This window comes from Drosophila obscura, unplaced genomic scaffold (genome assembly GCF_018151105.1).
Source record: "Drosophila obscura isolate BZ-5 IFL unplaced genomic scaffold, ASM1815110v1 contig_150, whole genome shotgun sequence".
NCBI lineage: Eukaryota > Metazoa > Arthropoda > Insecta > Diptera > Drosophilidae > Drosophila > Drosophila obscura.
In genome coordinates, this window is record NW_024542736.1 from 13,002,309 (window position 1) to 13,027,911 (window position 25,603).

The 25,603-nt window shown below is 43.2% G+C and overlaps 5 protein-coding genes and 1 non-coding gene across 9 annotated transcripts; 3 read left to right on the plus strand and 3 right to left on the minus strand.

Annotated features, from left to right (window-relative positions):
- Nucleotides 1-1,925: 1,925 nt before the first annotated feature.
- Nucleotides 1,926-14,482, plus strand: LOC111066529 (cadherin-99C). The gene is made up of 11 exons (XM_022355231.2): nucleotides 1,926-2,846; nucleotides 6,146-6,303; nucleotides 7,359-7,537; nucleotides 7,659-7,781; nucleotides 9,083-9,262; nucleotides 9,321-9,386; nucleotides 9,450-12,359; nucleotides 12,428-12,952; nucleotides 13,022-13,140; nucleotides 13,203-13,976; nucleotides 14,033-14,482. The coding sequence occupies exons 2-11, from the start codon at nucleotides 6,150-6,152 to the stop codon at nucleotides 14,169-14,171; spliced, it is 5,169 nt and encodes a 1,722-aa protein (XP_022210923.2). The 5' UTR covers nucleotides 1,926-2,846; nucleotides 6,146-6,149; the 3' UTR covers nucleotides 14,172-14,482.
- On the minus strand, nucleotides 14,477-16,971 carry LOC111066533 (KAT8 regulatory NSL complex subunit 2). Its single transcript, XM_022355236.2, is given in 6 exon segments — nucleotides 14,477-14,887; nucleotides 15,455-15,855; nucleotides 15,918-16,081; nucleotides 16,136-16,328; nucleotides 16,397-16,694; nucleotides 16,696-16,971. Coding segments are annotated over 6 exon segments (1,440 nt in total). The 5' UTR covers nucleotides 16,894-16,971; the 3' UTR covers nucleotides 14,477-14,701.
- An 833-nt stretch (nucleotides 16,972-17,804) lies between these two features.
- LOC111066535 lies at nucleotides 17,805-19,173 on the minus strand. 2 transcript variants are annotated; one of them, XM_022355242.2, is made up of 2 exons: nucleotides 18,571-19,173; nucleotides 17,805-18,187 (listed from the first exon to the last, which is right to left on the minus strand). In XM_022355242.2, exons 1-2 carry the CDS (start codon nucleotides 18,961-18,963, stop codon nucleotides 17,909-17,911), a joined length of 672 nt encoding a protein of 223 aa, XP_022210934.1. In that variant the 5' UTR covers nucleotides 18,964-19,173; the 3' UTR covers nucleotides 17,805-17,908. The 2 variants fall into 2 exon arrangements, with proteins under 2 accessions (XP_022210934.1, XP_022210933.1); XM_022355241.2 differs by having other exon boundaries at nucleotides 17,807-18,187; nucleotides 18,265-19,170.
- An 11-nt stretch (nucleotides 19,174-19,184) lies between these two features.
- On the plus strand, nucleotides 19,185-20,732 carry LOC111066536 (40S ribosomal protein S8). The gene is made up of 4 exons (XM_022355243.2): nucleotides 19,185-19,282; nucleotides 19,553-19,659; nucleotides 19,897-20,308; nucleotides 20,536-20,732. Exons 1-4 carry the CDS (start codon nucleotides 19,279-19,281, stop codon nucleotides 20,637-20,639), a joined length of 627 nt encoding a protein of 208 aa, XP_022210935.1. The 5' UTR covers nucleotides 19,185-19,278; the 3' UTR covers nucleotides 20,640-20,732.
- LOC121403849 lies at nucleotides 20,413-20,459 on the plus strand. Its single transcript, XR_005967504.1, has one exon. It is a non-coding gene; the product is annotated as a small nucleolar RNA R442 (small nucleolar RNA).
- Nucleotides 20,733-20,791: 59 nt separating the features above from the next.
- LOC111066534 (zinc transporter ZIP13 homolog) lies at nucleotides 20,792-25,278 on the minus strand. 3 transcript variants are annotated; one of them, XM_022355239.2, is made up of 6 exons: nucleotides 24,941-25,278; nucleotides 22,441-22,467; nucleotides 22,085-22,379; nucleotides 21,490-22,020; nucleotides 21,274-21,429; nucleotides 20,792-21,209 (listed from the first exon to the last, which is right to left on the minus strand). In XM_022355239.2, exons 3-6 carry the CDS (start codon nucleotides 22,293-22,295, stop codon nucleotides 21,031-21,033), a joined length of 1,077 nt encoding a protein of 358 aa, XP_022210931.2. In that variant the 5' UTR covers nucleotides 22,296-22,379; nucleotides 22,441-22,467; nucleotides 24,941-25,278; the 3' UTR covers nucleotides 20,792-21,030. The 3 variants fall into 3 exon arrangements, with proteins under 3 accessions (XP_022210931.2, XP_022210932.2, XP_022210930.2); XM_022355240.2 differs by lacking the exon at nucleotides 22,441-22,467; XM_022355238.2 differs by having other exon boundaries at nucleotides 22,085-22,467.
- Nucleotides 25,279-25,603: the final 325 nt, after the last annotated feature.

Here is a 25,603-nt window from a genome sequence, read left to right on the forward strand (position 1 = left end):
TTGTTCGCCATGCCACGGCATGCATCTTCTGGCTATTTGGTGCGCCTTAGTTTCTATGCGAGCAGTTGTTGTTATTTTTCAGGGGAATGCAGTTGTACTTGCAAAGCAATTAAAAGTCAGCGAAGAATGATTAAACAGTACCAGCCAATTTAGCATGTGGGAGAAGACCAGCCATTAAGAACTTGGCTGGGGCAATTATGCGGGATGCAAGATAAGTGACGATGGCTAAGGATGCAAAAAGGCCAGCAAAAAGTTAATTTATGATTAGCTATCCGGATAAAACATTGATATACTATGTGCATACATATAGCTCCCATATAGCTCAGTGGATTGGTGCAATTACCAGTTGGGTTGGGGATTTGCAAGCCCCGTTTACATTCATTGTGTACGTTTTATGTGCTGATATACAACATTTCTTGTCAGTAGTCAGCAAGCAAAGTAATTATGCTTATATTGCATTCTAATCTTGTGGTCAAGCTTGGTCGCATGGGCACTTCTTTTTGGATGTTTCTTTTGATATACATACATATGTATGTACATACATATGTACATATATATATGCGAATGCGAAAAGAGGAATGGATTTCAAAAGAGCTTCCCTTGAATTGTAATTTGAGCATGCGGAAAGTTTCTAAATGGATATTGGTGTCAGTCAAAAAATTCTATATGGACTACCTGGAAACCGAAGCCGGATACCCATCGAATGTCGTGCAAAGAAAAGCGGCTAATAAGCTGCGAAAATGTTGACGATGCCAGAACACAAAGTAAAAATTCTTACACAACTCCAGTAACAGAAAATTAAGCATGAATTTGTATTTTCAAAGAAGAATAACAACAACAACCATTTTTAAATGGTTAGCACAAACTGTTAAACGAGCACTGAGCCAAGACAACTTTCTCCAATTCTGTGCCTAAGGAAAGAAGTCAGAACTCTGCTTCCAATAAATAAATTGAGAACTGTATATTGTTGCGGCATGCAGTTTTTGGAGAATTAAAAAGGCTGTCATATTGTCCAAGTATAATACAATTGAATATGCAAATAGGACTGTCTGGCTAGTGTCACGGAGTGAGGCTCACATACTTACTTACATATATGTATAAATGCACAAAAATGTTGTCTGCCCCTTAAGTGAACTTCATTCATGCATTGCCCGGACAACCGTGCAACAAGAGACCAACCAACCAAGCAACGACAGTTTGGTGCACAAAAATTGCAGCCGCATCGCCAAATATTTTTTTGAAAAACCTTTTCATAGCTTGAAGCAAGAAAACTAAATCTAAAAACTAAAAACAAAAAACAAAAAACACCAAACTGGTATTTTTATTTACTTTAAGTTAACAGACCCCTCATAGACAACATGCATACACATGTATATACATACATACATATGTACATGTACATACATACGTACATGCACCTGCAGATCACAGTGTACCTGTACAGTGGCTTTACCTTTCGGATACGGAGATGCATACATACATTTGTATGTTTGTATGTTTTCAGCTATGTGTATTCATTGTATCAGCTGTTAAACTAGTCCCAAAAACCAGTCTTACCGCAAAAGAGATGGTATGTATGTGTGCATGCATGTACATGAGCACTTTGCTGAGTTGAGCGCTTTGTCTTGTGGATTTTGAACGTGAAGTGAGTGTTATTTGGAGTGCGACTCAGACCCGAGCCAGACAGTGTAAAGAACGAGGTAGAGCTTGGTAGCATACAAGTTGTATGTTGACTGGCGTTTTATCTCATTTGCCCATACCGTTTTCTTAATATACCCTGCTGTAGTTTCTCTCTCGCTTTATGTGCGATTGTTATTTCGCACCATTCAAACACCCGTCACACTCAAAATCCACTCAACAATACGCTCAATGAAGAAAACTTAGCAAAGTTCAGTTGGAAGCCCCAACAGCGCTCCAATATCGCCCATACCTGTGGCATCTACTGCACCGTTCTCACGTGTCGTTCGCATTGTGACCACCTGTACAGTGTACACACATATCTATGTAGATAGCTACACGTCTTTTAGGTGGCTCCCGCGATACCGGTTTTGCGCTGGTATGAATATGCCCAAGAGCTAATTTTATAAAAGTTATCTCCTAAGAAGTTTTTAAAGTTCAGACACTCAGTGGACGGACTTTCGTGATATACTCAGCATCAGCACCATTTAAATACAAATAATGCTGGCGATACTGAAAATCGGTATTAGTGGTGCTCATGAATAAATACAAAATATCTTTCGATATTCGTAATACACAAGTTAAAGAATATTTTAGGCTGATGAGTCTATAAGAAATGACAGTGCAGTGTATTTGCGATGGAAATGGGCCTAAGCCTAAACTGTTTTCTTGTGAGTCCGGCAAATGAGGTCACGTATGTAAAGATTTTTTAAAGAAAACGTCAGCCTGTCCGTCGTCAACTTGTCACACTACTTTTACCACATGCTACAGTGATCTCCCACACATATTTGTGAGCGCAGCCGCAGCCGCTGCCGCAGCGTTGTTTGCTTTTCGCGGGATTTCAAACTAGTATGAGTGCAATTCATATTATACATACACACAACCAGATCATCTCAAAATGTCAAAATCCATAGCTCCATAATTTTGGAATGCTGAAAAATATTTCTTTAAACGTGCCGTGCCTGTGTTCTACTGTGTTTGTGTGTTCATAATAGTCGGACTGTACGTGATTTTAACACTTCCGAAATGTAATAGAAACAATCAAAAATTGGTTCCCTTCATCGTGTGCTCAACATTTCTTGTTTTAACAAATGGTTCTTGGATACACTCAGCTCAACGGCCTTACACCAAACATTGAAAAACAGCACTCAACATCTTGAGAGTAAATGGTAAGTAAAACATGCCGACTTAAATTTGGAAAGGCTATTCGTTGGTACTTTATACTTTGGCTTTATTCAAGTGAAGCTATGATAAGATCAGAATATGGCATATTGCCTTTGACAATGTTACTTGTATGTACATATACCAGTGGCTGCCATAACGTATCGCTTCTCTTTGGGAGGGAGTATAAGGCATCGACCTTAGGGTAATCTTCTTAGGGTGGCGGCGAAATAAAAACAAACTCACCAATAGATAAATCTTATAAGAACCCCCTTGAGAACTCCCAAGTATAAATAACAACTTTTTAATTCCCAACCTTACCACCTGCAGAATTACGTGTCGTTTTTTTTTCTTAACGAAACTGAAAATGTGTTCGTCACCATTACCCTTACCTTTACCCTTACAAAGAGTCTAAGACTTTCCGTCCCCATGAAGTATACGATCCAATTGATATAGTGATCCGATGTTGGGGGCTCATCACCTGAGTCGATCCTTCTGATTGTCTGCATAAACTAATGGACGCAAAAATTATACTTAAGCTAGTCAATCTATATACATCCATATTAACCTACTATGCTATATGTACATATATGTATGTATGCATTTAGTAATAATGGTACACCGGAAGTTCATGGTAAATTATCATGGCAAATGATAGCCTTAATTGTTACTTCCATGAGTTAAGTTTGCAAGGGCTGGCGGCTATGTACGTAGCAAGGATGCTTGTGGTTTTTTTTTGCTTCCAAGTGCTGCTTCCAGCTGGATAGTTTGACCTTTAGTCAGTCACGTTTCGAAAAGTTACCTCAAACTGAAGATGGCAGACTCCAGTACGAAGTCTTTCCAAGCAAATGATATTTTTTCGCTTTCTATTTCCAAGCTTGTCAGATTATGAGCCAGAGATTGATATTTGCCTGCTTACTGCCAACTATTTATGAGTATTTACGAGTGGGCAAGACATTTCCACTTACACTGCAAATTTCAGCAAAGTGGGGGTTATAGTGCAGACCGGACCGTAATTCTCATTACCGTCAAAACCACATAACCACACAAGTCCAAGTATTGAGCATATGTAGTATGCATGTATGCATGTATGCATGTATGGTCGTATGTAATTATATATGTAGAGATATGGCAAGATATTTGTGCACTGCCATGGACTCCAGAATCATACTGATAAAATGAAATAATTTTGTATAGATACTCGCACATATGTGCATACATAATGCTGTGCACTTAGTACGTATGTATGTATATGTATGTGGCAACCATCGTTCGCATTCCAATAGATTTCAGATTTAAGTTCGGTTCGGTACGTATTGTACCACATTCAAAACTAGAAAATGTTCGCAGAAACAGCATCAATAAGCAACAGGTTTCTTGTGTCTGAGCACTGGGCACCCAGCAGCCAGCAGCCAGCAGGCAGCACTAGCGTTTAAAGCAATTCTTCGGCTTTCGTTTTATTTCGCAAACCAGTTTGGCACATTCGGCTTTTTCTATAGGTTTCCGGTTGAACATATTCAACAGCTTTGTAGCTTCATTTACTCGTACGTTGTTTTTGGTTTTGCACGACAGGTATGCACAGTGAAAGCTATATTATATAGACAAAAAGTATTTAATACGAAGGATTTGTGTACTGGAGATGCTGTGTAAAGCCGTCATAACAGCATCATCCTCGTTTAAAGAAAAAATATATACATAGATGGCGCAACAGGGCGATAATTAAGGGTCAGTACATTGATCAAAACTCAAACTTTCACTCTTATTTTTGAGGTGATTTCACATATCACATCAAATATACATCAAGATCTGTTTGATCGAAACTTCCAATTTGGATTTAGAAGTTGTGCAATTTAATTATTTTTAAGAGGCTTTCTCCTTTACCTAAATGAAAATGCATTTCAAATGGTTGATAGAAAACTTTTGAAGAGAAAGACTTTGGGATTGATGCTGATTGCAGGAAAGCTGGGTATGCATATGCATTGTTCCTATGAAAGATGTGTGATATAATGACTTGAATCGCCAATCAAACATGTATAGTACGTAAAGCAAAAAGCAAAAAGCTTTCCAACAGCTAAATTAACTCTACTAAGAATAGATATTATACATAAACAGGTATGTGTGTGTAGTATGTAGTCGGAAGTGTTTATGTATTTATCTGCACTCATTTTCTGTACCATTCTTCTCCTCATTCCGTACAACTATTAAATCAGCGTTCTAATAAGTAAAATGAAAAAAAAAACCAAGCTGTGCTCCTGTGGCCAACAAGTCTACGGTGAATGGGGAGTGATTCAGGCAAGGCACAGGTAGGTACTGGCGGATTTACAGCAAGAGAAAGCCAGCGAGAAGCCAGCATAGGGATAGCACAGCACAAGATACATAGCTCAAGAAGTGGCTTTGAAATACGTTTCTAACTGTATCTAAGCCACAACTCGAACAGGCAGTCGAGTCGCCGTTTAGGCGGTTGATGAGATGGGCAACTCCGAGAGAATGTACACCTGTACAGTGTACACATCTTGCAGCTACCTCTTGGAGTAAGTGCAGTTGTTTGCTTAGTAGCTTGGCTCCTCATTTTATAAGAGTTTAGTTTTTTTGTTGTTGTTCTCATGCAACTGGCCTAGGAATGCGGTTTCATTTTTAGCACTTTTCTCAACTTCCACTCTGATGACTTTTTGAACGCTGGCACTCGTTTTCCGCAAGTACTTTTGTGGCTGCCCAAGCCAGGGCGATGATGGGATGTTAACATCCGATAGGGGTGCACGATTTTGAGGGTTTTGTTGCGTTTATCAAGTTAGTGCAATAATTAGACTATGTACTTGTTAGCTAAACCAACTCTACTGATGAAATTAAGAAGAGTCCGAGTTTGGCGCACCCATGTGCAAGCCCAATCCGAGCAATCTTCCTTTATCGACTACACAAAAAACATAGCAGCAGGCTACCGCTACGCTATGCGTTCGCATCTATGATTTCCTCATGCCCATATAAACATGCAGATGGTTGGAGAAGAATTGCCCAGCAGAAGAGAGCACAGCCAACGCCAGGTTCCAGTTTGGTTTAAATGTTTATTGCATATTGATTTCACACCATTTAAGGAATGGGAGGCCATCTTGGCATACACACAATCTTATACATATATAGAGGGAACTTTGTAGCTTCGCAGTGTAGAGGTATCGCAAAATTCACTCTGCTGGTCATATAATACAATAAGTATATGCACATATGTATGTACCTACATATGTATGTACATATGTATGTACATATGTATTCCTCTTGTAGGTGACACTATTGAATAATACTCATTTAATTTCAGAAAAATGTCTTCTAACAACATATCAGCAATGCAAGGACTTGGATTCTTGGGACTTTTGATTCTGCTGTCCTCAGCTGTTTTGGGAAAATCCCAAATGTGCGAGGTGGAAACTGGCCAAACGAATATAATTCTGGATATTGAAGAAAGCCGCGAAGCATGTAAGATTTGATTAAATTAAATTAAATTGATTAAAAATAGGTTAGAGCACCTATAGTGGGACTACAATGTTTCTATGGATGTCTGTGCACCTTTTGGAGGTGTATGCACTAGGGTACCTTGTCTGCCTTGCAAACATTGCACTATAATAATGGAGGTGCTTTCTAGAGAAGGGCTGAATCTCATAGTAGCATTACCAGCACAAAAATTGCATGTTTTACGCCACATCTTTGTTGGATGCGGCGAAAGAAACCTGAAGTCACTTTATATGACTTTTAAGCACAACACAGCAGTAAAGAGGCGGACACATGCAATACAGCTCGTACAGCTCTGAGACAAACCTCAACTTTAAGATCATAGTCTACAAGCACAAAAGGTGCAACGCCATAATTATAACTTGCATACGTGTCCCGTGTCCATGGACATGTACATATCTATGTAATGTATGTACATATGTATGGTCTGTACGTATGTATGTATGTATGCTTTACAAGCTGAGCAGACTATGCAGAACCAACGGCTTACTCAGATTATCAGAATAAAACATAGCACTCGTACATATGTATATGTACGTATCGTATGTATGTATCATATGGATGGTCGTCCTCAAGAATGCCTAAAATCAACACAGGCAAAACGGGCTACTGTGAATTTTCCAATATTCATATGTATCGTTAGCTCACTAATACGATCACTGCTCCATATATAAATATGTACATACATATGTATCACACTCGTACGTATTGTGCAAGATCTAAATCTGGCTTTCTAGACGCAGCTGCCGGTTAACACGAATTTTTACAGCGCGCTCATATGGCTCACACATACATACATATGTACAGACAATTTAAACGCATATTTTTCCAACCGATGGCTGCTTTAACCCTCAATTCAAAGAGAAAGGATTCATTTTCCTCGCTCTTGGTGGTGCTTCAACTAGTTCTTTTCTTTGCAAGCTGTACTGTACTGAACTGTACTGTACTGTTAGGTGCCTAGAATATAAGCATACATTTCACCAGCATATGAATGAACTTTACCGAATGTTTATCTGTGATAGTTATTGGGCAGCAAACGACTCCCACTGAGCTTCCCATCTTTGGCGACCCGGAGACGGAAATAGATCTCGATCTAGTTTTTCCAAAGGGACAGCCAACATTTCAATTGATCGGAAAACGACTGCAGTTGCTGGAGCCCCTTGACCGGGATGAAGAAAATCTCAGCCACATTGTATTCCAGGTAAGTGTCGTGTCTCCCCAGCAGGTCTTCGGCGTCTGTCTTCGCGGGCAGATGAATTAAAAGCCGTAATGAATTGTTTCATGAAATGCACCCACTCAAGAATTACGCCATTTCTTTGTAGGTGTCCTGCACCGTTCGATCCTCTAATAAGAAGCGCAACATTCCCATTATTGTGCGCGTGTCGGATATCAATGACAATGCGCCCCGTTTCATGAACACGCCCTATGAGGTCACCGTACCCGAGGTAAGTAGATTTCAAGCATTCAAGACACGAACAGCTTTTTGGAGCGCCAAAGTTTGCCTGTTCTGTTTGCCTGTTGCCTATTGCCTGGCTGCCTGCCTGCCTGCCTGTCTTTCTTGCTACATATCCCCCTTCGCGAGCTACCAGTTCGCGTTCGCCAGCCGCAGTTGTTGCCACAAATGCTCCACTGCAGCAGAGGCAGAGCAGAGTCCGAGTCCGAGGACCGAGTTAGAGTCAGGTGAATGTGCATAGCCTTCTCGATAGTATAGTCGATGCCAGCAACCAGCAACAACATACAAGACACTAATGAAGTGGCAGACAAGCATGTGTTGTCCACGTCGCATGTTGATGCAGCATGTTCATGTTGCTCCGTGCTCCCACTGCCCCAACGACGACAACGACAACAACAACAACAACAATTGCATGTAGAGACACAACATCACATCTATGGCTACAATAGTATTTCCGTCTGTTAATCACGTATTTAGACTAATAACGTTCAATTACAGAACAGTTGACATATTAGAAAGCACCATCAACTAATGCCAAGAAACAAAAGAGAAGCGTTCCAATAGATCTTTCAGTTTTAGACCAATCCCACATACCATATATCACTCAGAATAATTATAAGCAACTTCAAGGACTACTACTCTGATCTTCACACAATTGGCACAGAAATTAAATGAAAACACGCATGCCATAAACTTACTCAAATATACAGAAGGTATGAAGCATCGGTATGAAGTCCTTGGGGAATTTATACATAAATAATTAATTTTGGAACGTGAAGGGCACAGCCCTCTGGGGAGAGTCCCATTGTATATTCGAGCATGTCCTCACTTCTTATCCGCCGAAAATCGTGTATTTTTCCTGGCTTATTGATGGCTTGTTGGTGTTTCAGTATATTAGCAATGCCAAAACTAGCTTTGATAATTTCTGAAGACAAACCCTTAAACATCAGGAAATAATTAGCCAGTTTCTTCCCATAAATACATAGGAGAATGTGCTGTGTGCTAAACAAAGTTACAGTTCCCATTATGGGAGTCAGTCTGTCAGTCCACCTGGAATATATGCATGTATGTATGTATGTACGCACTTGCCGTTATAAGCGGGACTCTCGAGGGACTGATGGTGAATGCTTGCAGAGTGGAAGACATCTTTGGCATCGTTCTCGTTTATCCACTAATTAAATGAACAAAGTTAAATTAATGGCAAATATAGTACTACGATTCATTTCCGTTGATTGAGAAAAACTCTATGAATAAATACAGCGTAATTGAAATTCTGCATTTAATTCAAAACAGAGCACACCGGTGGGAACTACGATATTTCGAAACATACAAGCACTCGATAAAGATGCAGGAGTAAATGGGCTTGTGGAATATTTTATTGCCGAAACGAGTATTAATGCAACCGAAGATGAGAAGCTCACTAGCGCTGATGGGTATGGCACCTTTGCCATATCCTTTCCACACCAGGGACAGGTGAGTCCAAAAGATATGCAATTTTCATATTCTTATTTTTGCCCCCCTCTACTTGCAGGTTACTGTTTCAAGGATTTTGGACTATGAGAAGGTTCAGCGCTACTTTGTGACCATCGTAGCTTCGGTAAGTCAAAATGTACTCCAAGCCAAATGTTCGGCCTACTCAAATTGGATTCCCCACTTTCAGGACCGGGCTCGCAACACCGAACATCGACTTTCTTCGACCACTACTTTAACTGTCAATATAGCCGACTCGGACGATTTAGATCCATCTTTTATATACCGGGGCTGCGTGTTGCTCGAGGGCGCCTGCATAAACCCAGAGTACACGGCCTCTGTGCCGGCAGGCTCGTTGCTGGGGGTTCTCAATGTGCTGCCTGAGAGAATACAGGCGGTGGATCTGGACACGATAAACTCGCGCATACGCTACAGCTTTGCCAGCGGAATGCCTGGAAACTATGAAGATTACTTTGAGATCGACGAGGAAACGGGAGTGCTGAAGCAAACAAAAGCCATTGACACGTCCACCGCCAAAAGATATGACATCATCGTGCGCGCAGAAGAGATTTCACCTGCACCTCGACGTTTTACCACGGCCAAGCTGGCGATTTCTGTTAAACCAGTCGATGCCAACCCCCCAGCCATATCCTCCTCTGCCACCGAGGGCTACGTTGACGAGAACTCACCCATAGGCACCCGGGTTTTGGATGCAAGCGGCAATCCCATAACCTTCAGTACCACAGATGCAGACTTGGGCGAGGGCGATCCAAAGCCCGAGTATATATATGAACTGACCACGCCTTCATTTAATGTGACCAGCGGAGGCGTTCTGGTAGTGAACGAAGAAAACCTCGATCGGGATCCGCCTGCCCCCGGCCGGTTTAAATTTCAGGTTGTCGCCCGGGAGCCACGAACAAACGCTGCCAGCGCTCCATTGAGCCTCACCGTGCATCTGCGCGACATTAACGACAATGCACCCAAGCTGGCAATGGTCTCGCCGATTTCGATCACTGCCGGGGATCAGAGCGAAAGTCGCCTGGTCACACAAGTGACAGCCACCGATAACGACATTGGGCCCAATGCCGTAGTCGCCTACTCCATTTACCACGTGTCCAACAATGGTATTCAAAGGTTCACGATTGACGAGCAAACCGGGGAGATCAGAGCCCACGGCCGCCTGCTCGCTGGGGAACAATACAGCATAACTGTGCAGGCTACAGACGTAGGAGGGCTGTCCTCGCAGGCCATTGTGGAGGTGAGTGTGACACCGGGGCCCAACACGAAGCCGCCCCGCTTCCAAAAGCCCATCTACGAGGTGCAGGTTAGCGAGGGTGCGGAAATCAACTCCACGGTCACCGTAGTGCATGCAGACGATCCGGAGAACGATGCAGTTGTCTACTCAATCATATCCGGCAATGATCTTCGCCAGTTTGCTGTGGGCCAAGAGACTGGGGTCATTATCGTGATACGCAAGTTGGATCGCGAGAGCTTAACGCGCTACCAACTGATCATGAGGGCCGAGGACAGTGGTGGCCTCTCGAGCACCGCTACAGTGAACATTAAGGTCACTGATATTAATGATAAGAATCCAGAGTTCGATGTGTCCACCCTGCCCTACGTCTTCCAAGTGGATGAAGGCACATCCAATGCTTTCGTGGGCGTGGTGCACGCCACTGACGCCGACGAAGGTATCAACGCAGAGATTACCTATTCCATACCCACAGACGTGCCATTTACCATAAACGGCACTTCCGGAGAACTGCGAACTGCGTCTCAGCTGGACTATGAACGCTTGAATGAGTACAAGTTCGTGGTGACTGCAAAGGATGGGGCTCCCGACGCTCGCCTGGGCACGGCCAGCGTGACCGTGTTGGTGCACGACATTCCCGACGAAGTGCCAAAGTTCAGCGATGCTCGCATCGACGTGCATATACCAGAGAACGAGGTGAATTTCCTGGTGGCCACGGTGCAGGCCTTTGATCCAGATACGACTTCGGAAATCACCTACGTGCTCCGCAAGGGGGATGCGGAACTATTCAAGGTATCTGCGACCACCGGAGAGGTGCACACAGTCAAGGGGTTGGACTACGAGAACCAGCGACAGCACCAGCTGACAATCGGAACCATTGAAAACGACGGTGATGGGCCTGGAGACACACTCCAGCTGGTGGTGAATGTTGAGGATCGGAACGATCTGCCGCCGAGATTCATAACTGCGCCTGATCCAGTGACTGTGAACGATGACCAAGCCATAGGCACCATTATAGCCACTCTGCCGGCCATTGATGGCGATGGCACCTCCCCTGGAAACGTGGTCCGCTACGAGATAGTCGGACGGGGAAAAGCACCCAAATACTTTCAAGTTGATCCAGACACGGGAGCGGTGCGTATCCGCGATGAGTTGCGCAAAGAAGTCGACACAGAGTACCACGTGGACATTCGCGCCTATGACATGGGCGAGCCCCAGCTGAGCTCGGTGGCTCCTCTTCGCGTGGATGTGCGACACCTTGCCCTGTCCCAGAACAACGAAATGAGCATGGAAACTAAGCTGCAGAGCGGGATGATTCTGAGCACTGAAAACATAGGCCTGGGCTTCAGCGACGACAGCTACACAACCAGCGTACCAGAGTCCACGGAAGTGAACAGTACCCTGAAGATTGTGCAGATCATTAATTCGAAACAATCGGCCAACGGACCGGCAGACTTTAGGTGCGAGTTTGTGCATGGAAACGATGAGGCAAAGTTCAATGTAAGTCTGGCCGACCATGGATGCAGCATAATCCTCGTTCAGTCGTTAGATTTCGAGAACAAGTCCTCGTACACACTCCAGCTGCGCCTTGTGTCCCACCGGTACTTTGTTAACCCCCTAAAGGATAAGACCACTGTGAATATAATAGTTCAGGACGAGAACGACAATGCGCCAGAGTTTGTCTTCAATCGGCTGCGTGGTCAGCGGGACACCTTCTACACCGTGGTAACATCAGATATGGATGTGGACACGACCATTCTGCAGGTGCGTGCCACCGATCGTGATTCCGGAAAGTTTGGAATGGTTCGGTACAAGCTGTACGACGATGAGGACACCGGAACTAATTTGGTGTGTATTGAAGGACAGACTTATCACATTATAAAAGACGAGCTATAATAATTTGTATTTACTTGCAGCCAACAAGCTTTTTTATGATGACAGAAGATGGCGTTCTGCGAACTGCAAAGCATTTCAAAAACGAAGAATCATTTCCAATGACATTTTCGGTTGAGGCACGGGACAGCGATGCCCAGGAACTGGGATCACATCGCACAAGAGCCCGAATAGTGGTCAATAAGCTCACAGACATCAATCGTATGGCACTCTCTTTTCCCAATGCGGCTCCCAGTGAACTTCGCAACTACCACACGGAGGTGGAGGAGCTGCTTGAGGAGAAAACCGGACTTGTCAGCGGCATTGAGCGCTTCAGCAATCAAAAGTATCTGGCCAACAACGGCACTGTGATTGAGAACCAAGCTGCAACGGATGTGTGGTTCTATCTCATCGATCCGAAATCAGAGAAGCTATTAAAGCGTAATGATAGTGTTGTGGAGACCACGTTGCTAGAGCCCGCTGCCCGCTTGGAACTGAACTTTGCTTTGGCACGAGCCAAGGCCGATGGGATTTCCGTGCCAATAGAAATAAAGGAACACGTTCATAAGGTAGGTCCTGCTCGTAAGAGCCAGAATGATTTACATTTCTGTATATCTGTGTGTTCTGTGTGTCATTAGATCAAGGCTGCCATAGACATCGATGACGAAGTGTTTCCCTTCACGCTAATTGCCATATCACTCATCATTCTGATATTGGGCACCATAGGCATCATATACATATGCATTTCTTGGTCAAAGTACGTACCTAGGCCAACTATGAATAGATGACTGCATTAATAAATAACCCACTTCCTAATAGGTACAAAAACTTCAAGCAACGCATGCGGCAGTATTCCTCCACGAGTCCAACACGCTATGACCCCGTCATCGTCAACCAGCAAGCTTCGAATGCCAGTGAAACTGTGGCCAGCATGAAAGAGTACGAAACGCAAATGCTGGCAATGGCAGTACCCCCCGATGGTGATGACGATCTACAGCTTGACTTCAGTGCCAAGAACCACGCCTTCTCGCTGGACAATGTCAGCTACATAACCCACAAGGAAAACAGCAACGGCAACAGCAACAGCCACGTTGTGGGTGGTCAGTCAAGTCCATCACATTCCGATGCAACGACGGCTCCCATTGCCACGCTTCGCCGCCACAATAATCTCAATAACATCAACATGAACAACAATCTGGCAATAAACAATAGGCAAAACACCTTCAATCGCACACTGGAGATCAACACCCGCAACAATGCCAACCCCCTTGGCTCACCGCACAACACGAATGGTGCTCTTTCCGGCACCTTGACTCTGGGGCGCATCAAGCATCAGAATACCAACCATTACCAGAACGGAGGATCCAATGGGGACACGGTCGGAAGGAATAATTTGGCCATTGCCAAAAATAATGCCTACAGCACGATGGGTAGACGTGGGAATACGTTTTGCGGTTCAGGATTGTTGAATGGATGCGTGGACAGCTCTGGAAATGGCGACTTGATGAACAGCAGCACGCTAGGGCGACACAGCCAACTCAACAATCGCATGTACAGCGGAGAGGTGCCCATCACCAACCCGCTTTTCCAACGGTAGGTACAGCCAAACATAGAATTAAATCTTAGCCCAATAATCTCTTATTTTGCAGGTCAACTGGTGATGGCCACAACCACTTAAGCTGCACCAATGAAAACGTATCGTTTGGAAAGCGAGACTATGGCCAAATTGGATTCTCGTACCTGAATGATTTGGATCGGTCAGAAGTGGAGACCACAACGGAACTGTGAACTGTGCGAAAACATGCCACAGACACAGACTAGAGTAAATGTAGTTAGCAGTACTTGGCTGGATATTTTGTACTTTTATTTGTTTATTGTACCATAAGCTAGCGCATTTGCCATCGAATTCCGATTATAACCTGTAAATATTTCACTAGGGATATTATTGAATGGAGAAACTGATAACTGATATTTTATAACTGTGCTCTAAGATCAAATAATTACAGTCATTAATTTTAAGTAAGCGAATTGAACAATGAACTATCAGTAAAATATCTCAATTGTTAAATTTATATCAAATAAAAGACATCATGTATGTACGCATGTATAGATAGATGTATGTACTGTACATTGGTATCAGTTTTTTGAAGTCGTTTGATGTTCTACTCGACGACTGCTCGTGAATCAGTCATCAACATTATTATAAACTGTACGAATTGGTGTACACCTGATTTCCCACGTAAATGCAACATTTTCCTTGGCCTATATAATTAACTGCATTCTCATTGTGAAAGTATGCACTCTCATTCCACACGGGCTTATGCAGCGGTCGATTGTTTCGGTGACAATTTCAGAAGCTTAATATCGTGTTTTCTGGTCGCTCTATGTGTTGTGGTGGCATTGATAATGCTTCTGGAAAGCATGATGTCTGCAGATATTTCAGTTTCAGTAATGAGAGTACTTGTTGAAGGGATTTCGTCGTCTTCGGTTTCAGATTCGCATTTCTGTGAGAAGAGATATAGTGGGTAGGTTCGTCAATAAGAAGCAAACTATAAATATAAGATATCATATAGATGATTGTGATTAAAACTAATATGCAGTGCATTTCTGGACGGATAGTCGTTGTCACTCTCCACACTCCGATATTTCACACTAATAATAATAGTTCACTTATAATACAAACCATGGCTTAAACCTCTGCTGATGTCTTGGTATCATGTTCAAATATACTAGAGCAGAGCTGTTTGCAACAGATTTCCATCTTACCATATAAAACCAGAGGATGAGAGTTCGGTTCGGTTATTTATTCAGGGTCGATCACAAGCTGTTCAATACACATGTATGTAGACAAATCTTTATCTACATACTCGTAGTTCTACTACAGTTATATATGATAGGTCTAACAACTAGTTTTAATATTGTTGAGAGTGGCAAATATGATGTACAGTTTGAATTATCAAGTTTTATGCATAGTATGACTTTTAATACAATAGCAGAAGCGACATTCATGTGTAAGTGTTGTTTAATTGATGGAAATGGTGTTGTTTAGGCTTAGATTTGATTTAACCCACCTTTTGTATATACTGGCGCCCGGCTGGCACCACGCTCAGATGCAGAACACAGTTCGAGTCCTCGAGCATGCTAGTCACGGGCTCCTGGCACACAACACCGCTTCGTTCTACGCCGCATGCTCGGAATAGCACCTGGCGCTTATCCTCTAATATGTGCTTTCGGCAGTGCTTGCAGCATGGTAGTGTTCGCTCTCCACATTTGACGCCCCCCTCTGTAAATATGCACTTGGGGTTGTTGGTTGACTTGGCTGCAAACAGCGTGTCCCGCGCGCGCTTTTCTTTGAATTTTTTGTAGAGAACCGCTTCAACTCCTTGCCGACGATGATAGCTGTTGAGCGCCTTTAGTTGTTCGTAGAGCTTGCGTTCGTGCGGCGTCTCCTTAAGCTGATCATGAATGCTGCCTGCGAATATAGAAATACAACTTAGAAACCTGAAGCGAGAGCACTGAAATACAAAAAATTACAGTAGATTTCCCGTTCTCGGCGGATGTCGTGCAAGTACTGGCGTCGCCTATGTTTCAGAACAAGCTGCAAGTGGGACAGCTCCTCGCGGTAAAGACCCTGAAGCTTATTCAATTTCAACTCTGCAATACGAACAGCCTCGGCCCGAGAGTAGACGCCGGCATGCCTAAAAGGAATTATTAAAACACCTTCCAACCAGTGTACTTGGTAAAAATCTTACTTTAGAGGATCATCGTCCTCAGAATCGACGCTTTCGTGGTCCGATTCAAATAACTCGATATCCTTGGCGGTATTCTTCACACAAGGCGGATCTCCATCATTGCTGGAACTGTCGGATGCGTAATCCAAAATTCGACGACGCTGGCGCACCTTTTCTACAACATTCTCTAAACCGTTTCGATGATCCTGATGAACTAGAATGGTAACTTATATGAAATCCACTCCAACTATGTATGTTGGACTTTACTCAATGTTTACTTACCAAACGGTACCACATGCGGTGACACAACATCAATCATATCCTCATCCGGCTCCGCCTTCGGAGACTCGAAATTGATCTCCTCCACGCTTATGTGATGGGAAAGGCTGTTGAGCAACGTCTCATTGGTCTCGACGCCACTCCGGAAACGACCGGAGGCTATGTGTGTCTTCTGCAGCTGCGTCTGTCGGTTATGCTCGAAGCAAAGTGTAGTCAGTATCTGCTCTTTCTTGTTATCATATTTTGGCACCGCGTTGGTGCACTTTCTTCCGTTTGCATACACATGTGTGCACTGGCGGTAAGTTGGCATTGGGGTCGCGAAGAATGTGGCGAATGCAATACTCATGTCCGTCAATTCGCATCTGGCTGCATTCGTATGTAGGATTGGCGCAGGACTTTATTTTCCCCACATCGCACATCTGTTGCTCCTTTTCCGGGGTACAGGGTGCGCCCATGAACCGGGAGCACTGCCGCAGTTTATTGGGAGAAAAAGTAGCCATTATTTGATGTTGGCGCAGTTTTTAATGAATTATTGAGAAAAAATGCTGTATGCTAGAGGTGTCAAACCACCGAGGGCATTATCGATAGTATCGAGCTATAGTAGTTCCGCTTTTGATATGTTTGGATTGGCTGCTCTACAATACGAAGACAAATTTGTAAAAAAAATCGACAGGTGGCATCTAATTTTTACAATGGACAAGTTCCTAAAAGGTTTCAATGGTTTTTTAATAATTATTTGAGCCCGATACTATTACGATAGTATCCATTAGTTTTTCAAAACATTCAAAGCTATCGATGGCTTAACTATCAATCGTTTGACAGCTCTACTGCATGCATAATAGGGCTGCAAAATCATCCATGGACCCATCGATGGTATCGTATATTTCCGTTTTACCTTTCAGAACTCTATGACCCGCGCATATATTATGCTAGCAAACAGTTTTTGGATCTGAGTACTAGGCTTTATTAAAAAATTTGCCATGGAAATTCCGATATATCGATGTTTTAAGCCATTGATTGTTTTGCAGCCCTATTAGTGTGACCGCGGATTTATCAATCAAATATACCTTATAATTTTAAAAATATATACCAAAATATACCAAGAAAAAAACCTGAATGCAACGATAGTTGGCCTATCTGGTAGCTTTGAAATAAAATATCGGTATCAAAGAAAAAAATGAAACTATCAATGAAATAATGAAACGCAGTTATCGGTATCAAAGAAAAAAATGAAACTATCAATGAAATAATGAAACTCAATAGAACTGATTCCAAGTCCCTTGTTCACTTGAGGAAGTTCAGGTTCATTGAACAAAATTGGGTGCAAGATTCAGATTCAAGACCAAGTGATTAGCCTGAATCGAAATGTCTTGGCCGGTCAATAAACAGATCAACATTATCATTTTTTAAGTTACAATTTGTTATGTGTATATTTAAATAATCATATCGCCCGTCCATTTCATCTACAATATATATTAAAGAAAACGTTTCTGCCTATGTGCCCTCTCGTTGTTGTTAGTTTTCCACAACGTTCATGTCAAGCAGCAGCTTCTTCGTCTGCAAGTCGATTAGCCGCCGCTTGGATCTGGCCAGTTCGGCCATCTCATTAAAGTATATCGTCTCAGCCTTCAGCTTCTCGTCCATTTGCGTGGTGGTCTCCGAAAGCGAGGCGGAGTCAGCTTGGACCATGTGGTGCATGTCGCTAGATTCTGGATAATCATGTTTAACCCCAACTTCCTCGGTGTTGTCGACGACGTACTCGTAGAAGGGTTCCTGCAGCGAAATCGAAGTTACCTTAAAAAAAAAAGACATAAAATTATGTATTAGATTTACTGCGGCCGGAAACAGTGGAACAAAAACATTACGCTCACCTCGTCCTCCAAATGATCCGTCACCTTCTCAATAATGCTATCCACATCATCGAAGTTGACTTTTTCCAGTGGATCCGCCATCTGCCTGCGCTCAATGTTGCACATGATCTCCTTTTTGGGCATCATCAAATGATGATGCGAGTGGTCTAAGGTCTTCGAAAGATTGTGATGGCGGCGGACAATGTGACGCATCAAGTTGGACGACGAGTGTTTGGAGGATAATGTTTTTGAACAGTGCTTGCATTTGGCCATAAACTCCGATATACGGACAAAGTGCGCCCACAGCTTGTTGTTCTTGCCAATTACTTTGTTCCGCATCTCCGCTTCCTGGCTCTGCCGATCCAATTGCTGCTGCTGAACGCCAATAATCGTACGGACTGCATTCTTGGTCTCACCTTCGCCGGTCTCGCCTTCACAGTCGCCCTCGCCATCGCCGTCCCCATCGCCCTCGTCCATGTTCATGTGCATGTCCTCGGAGGCGGAGGCCGCCTCCAGCTCGTCCTTCAGTTCAGCCAGCATTTTGCCCTCTTCGCCCGCAAAAATCTGTCGTGCCAGTAGCTTGTGGTTCCTTATTAAGTGGCGCGTCAGATTCGATGAAGTGTGTTTAGACGAGAGTGTTTTTGCACAATGTTTGCACTGCACTATGTATTCGGTTAGGCGATGGAAATGCGAGAGGGCCTTGAAGTTTTTTCCAACCATAATTGCATTCGAAACTTGTATATTCGCAGATACCGATCGATTCGGTAGTTTTTGAATTAAAATTAGGTTCAAAAAAGAACAACAAATTGTTTTGCCGCAGATTTTCTAGTTCGCTCGGTTCGTGGTGTACAGTGTACAGTGTACATCAAAAGTAGCACCAAATGTGCTGCAATGCGCATGTTAGCAGTGGCAGCGCGATAGGCAGAGCTGGAACAGGGCTGCCCATAATTTTCAAATGTCAAAAAAGTAACCTTAAAATTTTGACACGAGGTGTTGTGCGTGTCTTTTCCTTTCTTTCTCGCTTTTTACTCGAACATGGGTAAGTCGGCTCGTGCAAATTGCGTTAAAATATCACGGAAATGGGCTCAAAAATGCATTGAATCAATGTAAAAATGTATGAGAAGAGCAGCGCCAAGAACGGATTGACTATAAATTCAATAATTTAGCTGCGTTTTTCAATAAATTCAACCCTCAAGTTCCCGTGACCACAATTGTGTGTGCATGTGTTTGTGTGTCCATATATTGTTCTTGATATTTAAACAAAGCAAATGTGCCCCGTTTTAATTCGTGTGTTTAATATTGTTCACAGGTATTAGCCGTGATAGTGCACACAAGCGCCGTTCCACTGGTGGCAAGCGCAAGTCGCTTCGCAAGAAGCGCAAGTTCGAGTTGGGTCGCCCCGCCGCCAACACCAAGGTAAGCGATGCCTGAACACTGTGCCTGGCATACAGAAATGTACAAATATGTAGCTGATTGCTAAAATGATGTTAACGCGTGTCAACTGTAATTGCGCATGGTTTACCAAATCGTGTGCTGCCGTTTGATGATTTAAAAGCTTTATGTTCGGACTACTGATTTTCAACTGTCACAACAAAATAGTCTACTCTACATAGAAGTGTGCAGATATTCTAAACGGTTGGTCTTTCATTTCAGCTCGGCTCCAGCCGCGTGCACTCTGTGCGCACTCGTGGAGGCAACAGCAAACTGCGTGCCCTGCGCCTGGAGAACGGCAACTTTGCCTGGGCCTCCGAGGGTGTTGCTCGCAAGACTCGCATTGCTGACGTCGTATACAATGCATCCAACAACGAGCTGGTGCGCACCAAGACGCTGGTCAAGAACAGCATTGTGGTCATCGACGCCACGCCATTCCGCCAATGGTACGAGTCCCACTACGTGCTGCCCTTGGGACGCAAGCGCAACCCCAAGCACGCACAGAAGGAGGATGAGAACGATGTGCTGACCAAGAAGCGCAGCGAAAAGGTCATGAAGAAGTACCTGGAGCGTCAAAAGTTTGGCAAAGTTGAGCAGGCCTTGGAGGACCAGTTCACTTCTGGCCGCATCTTGGGTGTGTATTCTTTTAGTTTTTATTTTATTTAAGGCTGTACAAAAGTGATGTAAAATCCCTAGCGATCCAACAACTTTATTGCAAAGTTCTTGTTTTAAGAACAATGCAAGCCTGTTGGGTGTGATTACGGCTTGTCATAGTTACTCTGATTTCCATAGCTTATGCCCTGCGTGGGTTAATTATCTTTTTTTTTTTTTGCTAATCCCTTTCCTTTCTATCCCTTTCAGCCTGCATTTCTTCCCGCCCCGGTCAGTGCGGTCGGTCCGACGGCTACATTCTGGAAGGCAAGGAATTGGAATTCTACCTTAAGAAGATCAAGTCTAAGAAGTAAAGGCCCTAGATAAGCTTGCAAGCGAAGCGTTCAGTTCAGATGATCAATGGACTTGCAAAGAAAACAAAATAAAAACCGATTCTTTTGATAGAAGAATTTCTCGAGCTGTTCTTTACTGTTGCAAAAAAAAGATGGGATCCGAAGAGAGTAGATTTCTTTAAAAACAGAGTTTCTATTCATGTTTCGTATGGTACAATAATACGTAATTATTAACAGTAGTTTAAATATCATTCGTATCGGCTATAATTACATAACGCAAAATAGGACGAGTGGCTGGGCGCATCCTGTAAAGTACAACAAATTCATTTCAATTTTGGACAGCCAACAACGGTCCTGTCCTGGAACCATTTATGGAATTTTGATATGCTCATCAGCTTCCTGCTAGGGTTGGTTAGTGTTCGAAAAGCGTTGTCATGATAGCCATTAATGCAATGCCAAAGACAAGGGCCAGCAGCTGCTTAATGGATTCCTTGCGCTCTTCTTCCTTTAAGAGATCAGGTAATACTGTGACCAGCGAAATGTGTAGGAAACCGCCAGCGGTAAAGGGCATGATCCACGAGGTGCGTGCCTCTGTAAAGGTAAAGAAGAGAGCTTAGTAAATCATCATCATTTTAGTTCATTAGCGTGGACATACCCATGGCTGAGGTTACACCGGAGCCTCCAATTGCCACCAGGGCACCAAGTAGGCCTGCTCCTGCTGTTAGCAGCTGTGCGCGAGCCGCATCCCAGCGACTGAAGCCGGAACGCAGAAGAATGGCAAAATCGCCAACCTCGTGGGGGATCTCGTGCACTGCAAGGAAACATCACGTAAGCAACTATGAATGATTGAAGCCTACGTCATCATATTTACATAGTATGGCAAATGTAGCCAGGACTCCGTGTCTGAAGGAGACTAGGAAAGAGCCAGCCACCGCCAGCCCGTGCGTGAAGTTGTCGATGGAATTGGCCAACAGGTTCAGGTATCCGGCGACCTTTCTGGGCTGTTCTTTCTGCTCCTTGGACTTCTGCTCCCGCTCGCGCAGGAAGCAAACCTTGTCCACGTCCTCAATGTCGCAAGCACCGCCGCAGCTCTCGGAGGTTCCTCCCTCCGGCAGCTGGCCTCCATTGCGGCGCAACAGGCAGTTGGCGATTTCCACGCACTTGGGCTGGGGGTTCTCCTCGTCTGCGCTCGTGTAGCCGGAGAAGATCTTCTCCACTATTGTGAAGATTAGTATTCCAGCGAGCACCCACAGTCCTGAGCGTAGCGATGGGTGGCTGGAGTCCCCGGAAGAGCTATGGTGATCCCCTTCCCAGGCCTCTGGCAGCAAATGGAGGAACACATCCCCTAGCAGGCCTCCCACGGCGAAGCTCAGAAGCACTCGCAGAAACTTTGATTCCGCAGCTGCAGAAAGAGGGAACGTTAAGTACGGGTCGGGAAAAAATCAATATCTTAAAGGAACACTTACGGTCTTTGTATCCATTTTTGGCCAGTTTCTCCTCGGTCGGAATAATGAACAGTGGAAAGATGCCACTGAGGCCGATTACCACCGATCCCAGCAGCGAGAACACCCACGGGGTGTACTGGAAGCTCTTAAAGTACTCTGGCACGTAATTGTTCATCAGATTAGCATAAAGCATGGTGAAATGTTCATCAAAAAAGCTGCTATTTGTGCTCATTATTGTCTGTGTTTCAGCTACTGCTGTTTCCTGGACTGGATCTGGATCTGGACGAGGTCTCTTCCGGTTGAGCGTTGGTTTTGCCTGCACGTGGGGATGTGTATGTATTTAATCACTGTCTGATCATGTCCATTAACTTCTTTACTGAATATGTCGACAGCCTTTGTCCCAGCTGAAAGCCAAATTTGAATTTTAAATAAAAAAAATATGTGAAATTTACGAGTATATATGTATACAATAAAAAATATAAGTCAGGCTGAATCAGTTCCAAAATACTGGTACCTGGCAACAAAATCAAGGAATACCCAGATGCGGTGCCAGTATGATCAGAAAATCTCTTAGATATCGACAATGAACGGACGTCAGTCAATAGGGGAGCAGTAGCTCGCTTGACTGGTTCTGTTGTCAGGCTCGATAAGCAAGTCTGTGTAAAATTTAAGTCTTTAAGGCTTAAGTATGACTAGAGATAGCTTTAGCAGGAGTGACAGTCAATCAAACGCTATAATGACCAAGATCATTGTCTCAACTATCCTTAGGTTTGTACATAAGCGTACATATGCTTACTCGTTACGACGTATATCCTCGAAGGCTAATAGCAGGTGGAAAGCGTTTAACAAAATCACAAATTGATCATCGATTCGATCATCAAACTTAAAAGATTACACAAAGTACGTCACAGTCCTTTTATGTCTACTTATCCAATTATCAACGACAAAGAAACTATAGTGCTGCCGATGGAATCACAAAAATCAGGCTCGATCTACTCGTAATGGGAGGAACAATCCTCAAAATGGATATCCGTCGCCTTTAGTGTTCATAGAGATACTAAATGAAATTGTAAAAGAAGCCATTTGGGTACTCTCACGTCTCAGTTCGGTTTCTGATTTGATTTTCTGTTTTATATGTCGGCTGCTGCTGTGAACGATGAAGCTTAAATTGTTCAATTTTTTCGCGATAAGATATAGTTAGACGCCGGACTGGCACAGCTACTGTCACTGCCACCCATACCACTAACATGCCATGATGTTGGTGGCTTTGTTAAGCGGCAATCGTATACATGTTTATTGGGAAAAACAGCCACTGGCAGCGTCTCTCTGCAAAATTATATCCTAATGATGTCATGGCTGATCATTTGGGGATTTTCATTTGTAAAAGCTTTAACGCAGCAGGCCCAGTACCTGAAAATGCTGCTGCGACAATTTCCGAGCGAGATAGCTCCACTTTCGTATCTTTCGCGGTCGTTGGTTGTCATTGAACTATCATACAAAGAAACGAAATGGAACAGCGTACCGAAGTTTAAATACTCTGGAAATTAGACGAACAACAGCGCCAGGTTTTAAGGAATGATGAAAAAGACAGAACCCAAGAATCGACACTAGGAGAGCTGTGGATCTAGTACACATTATCTATGCTATACGTATACACTCCGTCCAGTTTAATCGTTTGTTAAAAACATTTATGTTTTTGTAAGGTTCATACTTATGGTCGAACACAATCTACATAACACGAGTACATGTGCACAAATGGGGGACAATGGATTGTTCAGCGTCCAAACATGATTGGTGGCGTTGTATAGCGGTGTGTTTGTATAATTTCAACTGTTAACACAATAGAACCATAACTATAACACACTTGACTGTTACTAATGCGGAAATTTATGCTCCAAGCTTTCACACACAGGTCGTCGTCGTCTTATCGCGCCGGTAACTGAGCTCGTTCTGAGAGGCAACGTCTTTCGTTTGCATTATTATAGACAGAACAGAACAGATCGAATGGAAATTATATCTTGGGTGTTCCAAGCTATAGAGTAGTACATACTCTCCTCTATTACTTAGTATATGCGTAAGAAGATTTCAGTTGCTAACCCATGAATTACATGAATCACATTATTGACGACAGAATAATGAAATGGAAAAGCTCTCGCTTCGCTTGACATACAAATGGCGACGATAATTTTGCACTCGCACTACAGAAAGAGACATGACAAATCTACAAACTGAACTGAACAAATGCTGATTATCAAGCAGAAACGTGCTGGTGCTGGACATGTGTAAGTGTTTAAGAATAAACAATTTGGTCCCTAAAACGATAACGGTTGCATCCATATACATATGTATGTATGTACTTAACGCATGTAATACCATGTAATATGTATTTAAGCACTTTGTTGTGCTATCACACACACACACAACTGTTGACGGTCAGCTGACTGTATTTTAATTTTCACCGTTGGAAACCGAAACAAATATAATTAAATATACTTTTCTTTGTTTTCATCATACCTATGAAGTATTCCTATACCACGAGAGTGTTTTAGCATTATAACCCTTTGGATTCTTAGCAAAATCGTTCAAACCAGACTTGAAGCAAAACCAGTTTTCCAAACAAGTTGTTGTCTAACCAAATCACTGCGATTGTTTTCGTACATATGTTCATATGTCTGCGGCGTTGATAACAGGTAATATAGTAATGTTGAAGTAGTGATCGGCGGAGCACAGATTTTAAGATTAGCTTGGAGTGCTTGTGTGCAAAATATGATCAAATATGGCCGCTATTTAGCTGTTTGTCGTATATTGTGTGGGACGGGGGGAATGTAGTTCAAAAGCGCCTTACGCTAGGTTAGTTATAATATTGCGGTTCTTTACCGTTTTGCTGGTTGTGTTGGCGTTAACGTGCTCGTCTCCTCGAGGCTTCACTGAGGCACAAAGGAAAAGGCTTTTCTTTTGTTTTCATTGACTCTTGTGACTGTTGCGTTGCCGAACAAACAAATCTTATTTATTTATCTAATGCGCAGTAGCAGTTGCAAAAATTGGCACCAACTAAAAAATATATGTTAATGCACGATTCTCTTTTTGGAATGGGATTCCAGAGGAATATCTTTGTCTTTGTGAGATACAGTCGTCCCTTTAGAAGAGCTTTGCGATTAATAGCGCAGCGCAGCCCGTCACTTTACGAAAGGTTACAAGTACAAGAATTGCACATAAATATGTACGTTTGTTTACTAGTGTGCCGTGTGAAAAATAAATATGGCTGCGAACAGCTGATTGCTATCGATACCCAGTCGAATATTTTCAGCATGGGGATGAGAGCGTGACTGTCACTGTTAAGCCAAAACGGTGACCAGAAATTTACTTCAAACCTTATTAGTATCGCCACACAATTAATCTTCGTGGTCATCCACTGATGCAGTAAATATCCTTTGAAATTTTGTATATATAAGTAAATAATGAGAAAAATAATTAGCGCACTAAATATAGTTAAAAATATCTATATGATATATCACCTAAAATATGTTATCGGAAAAGCAT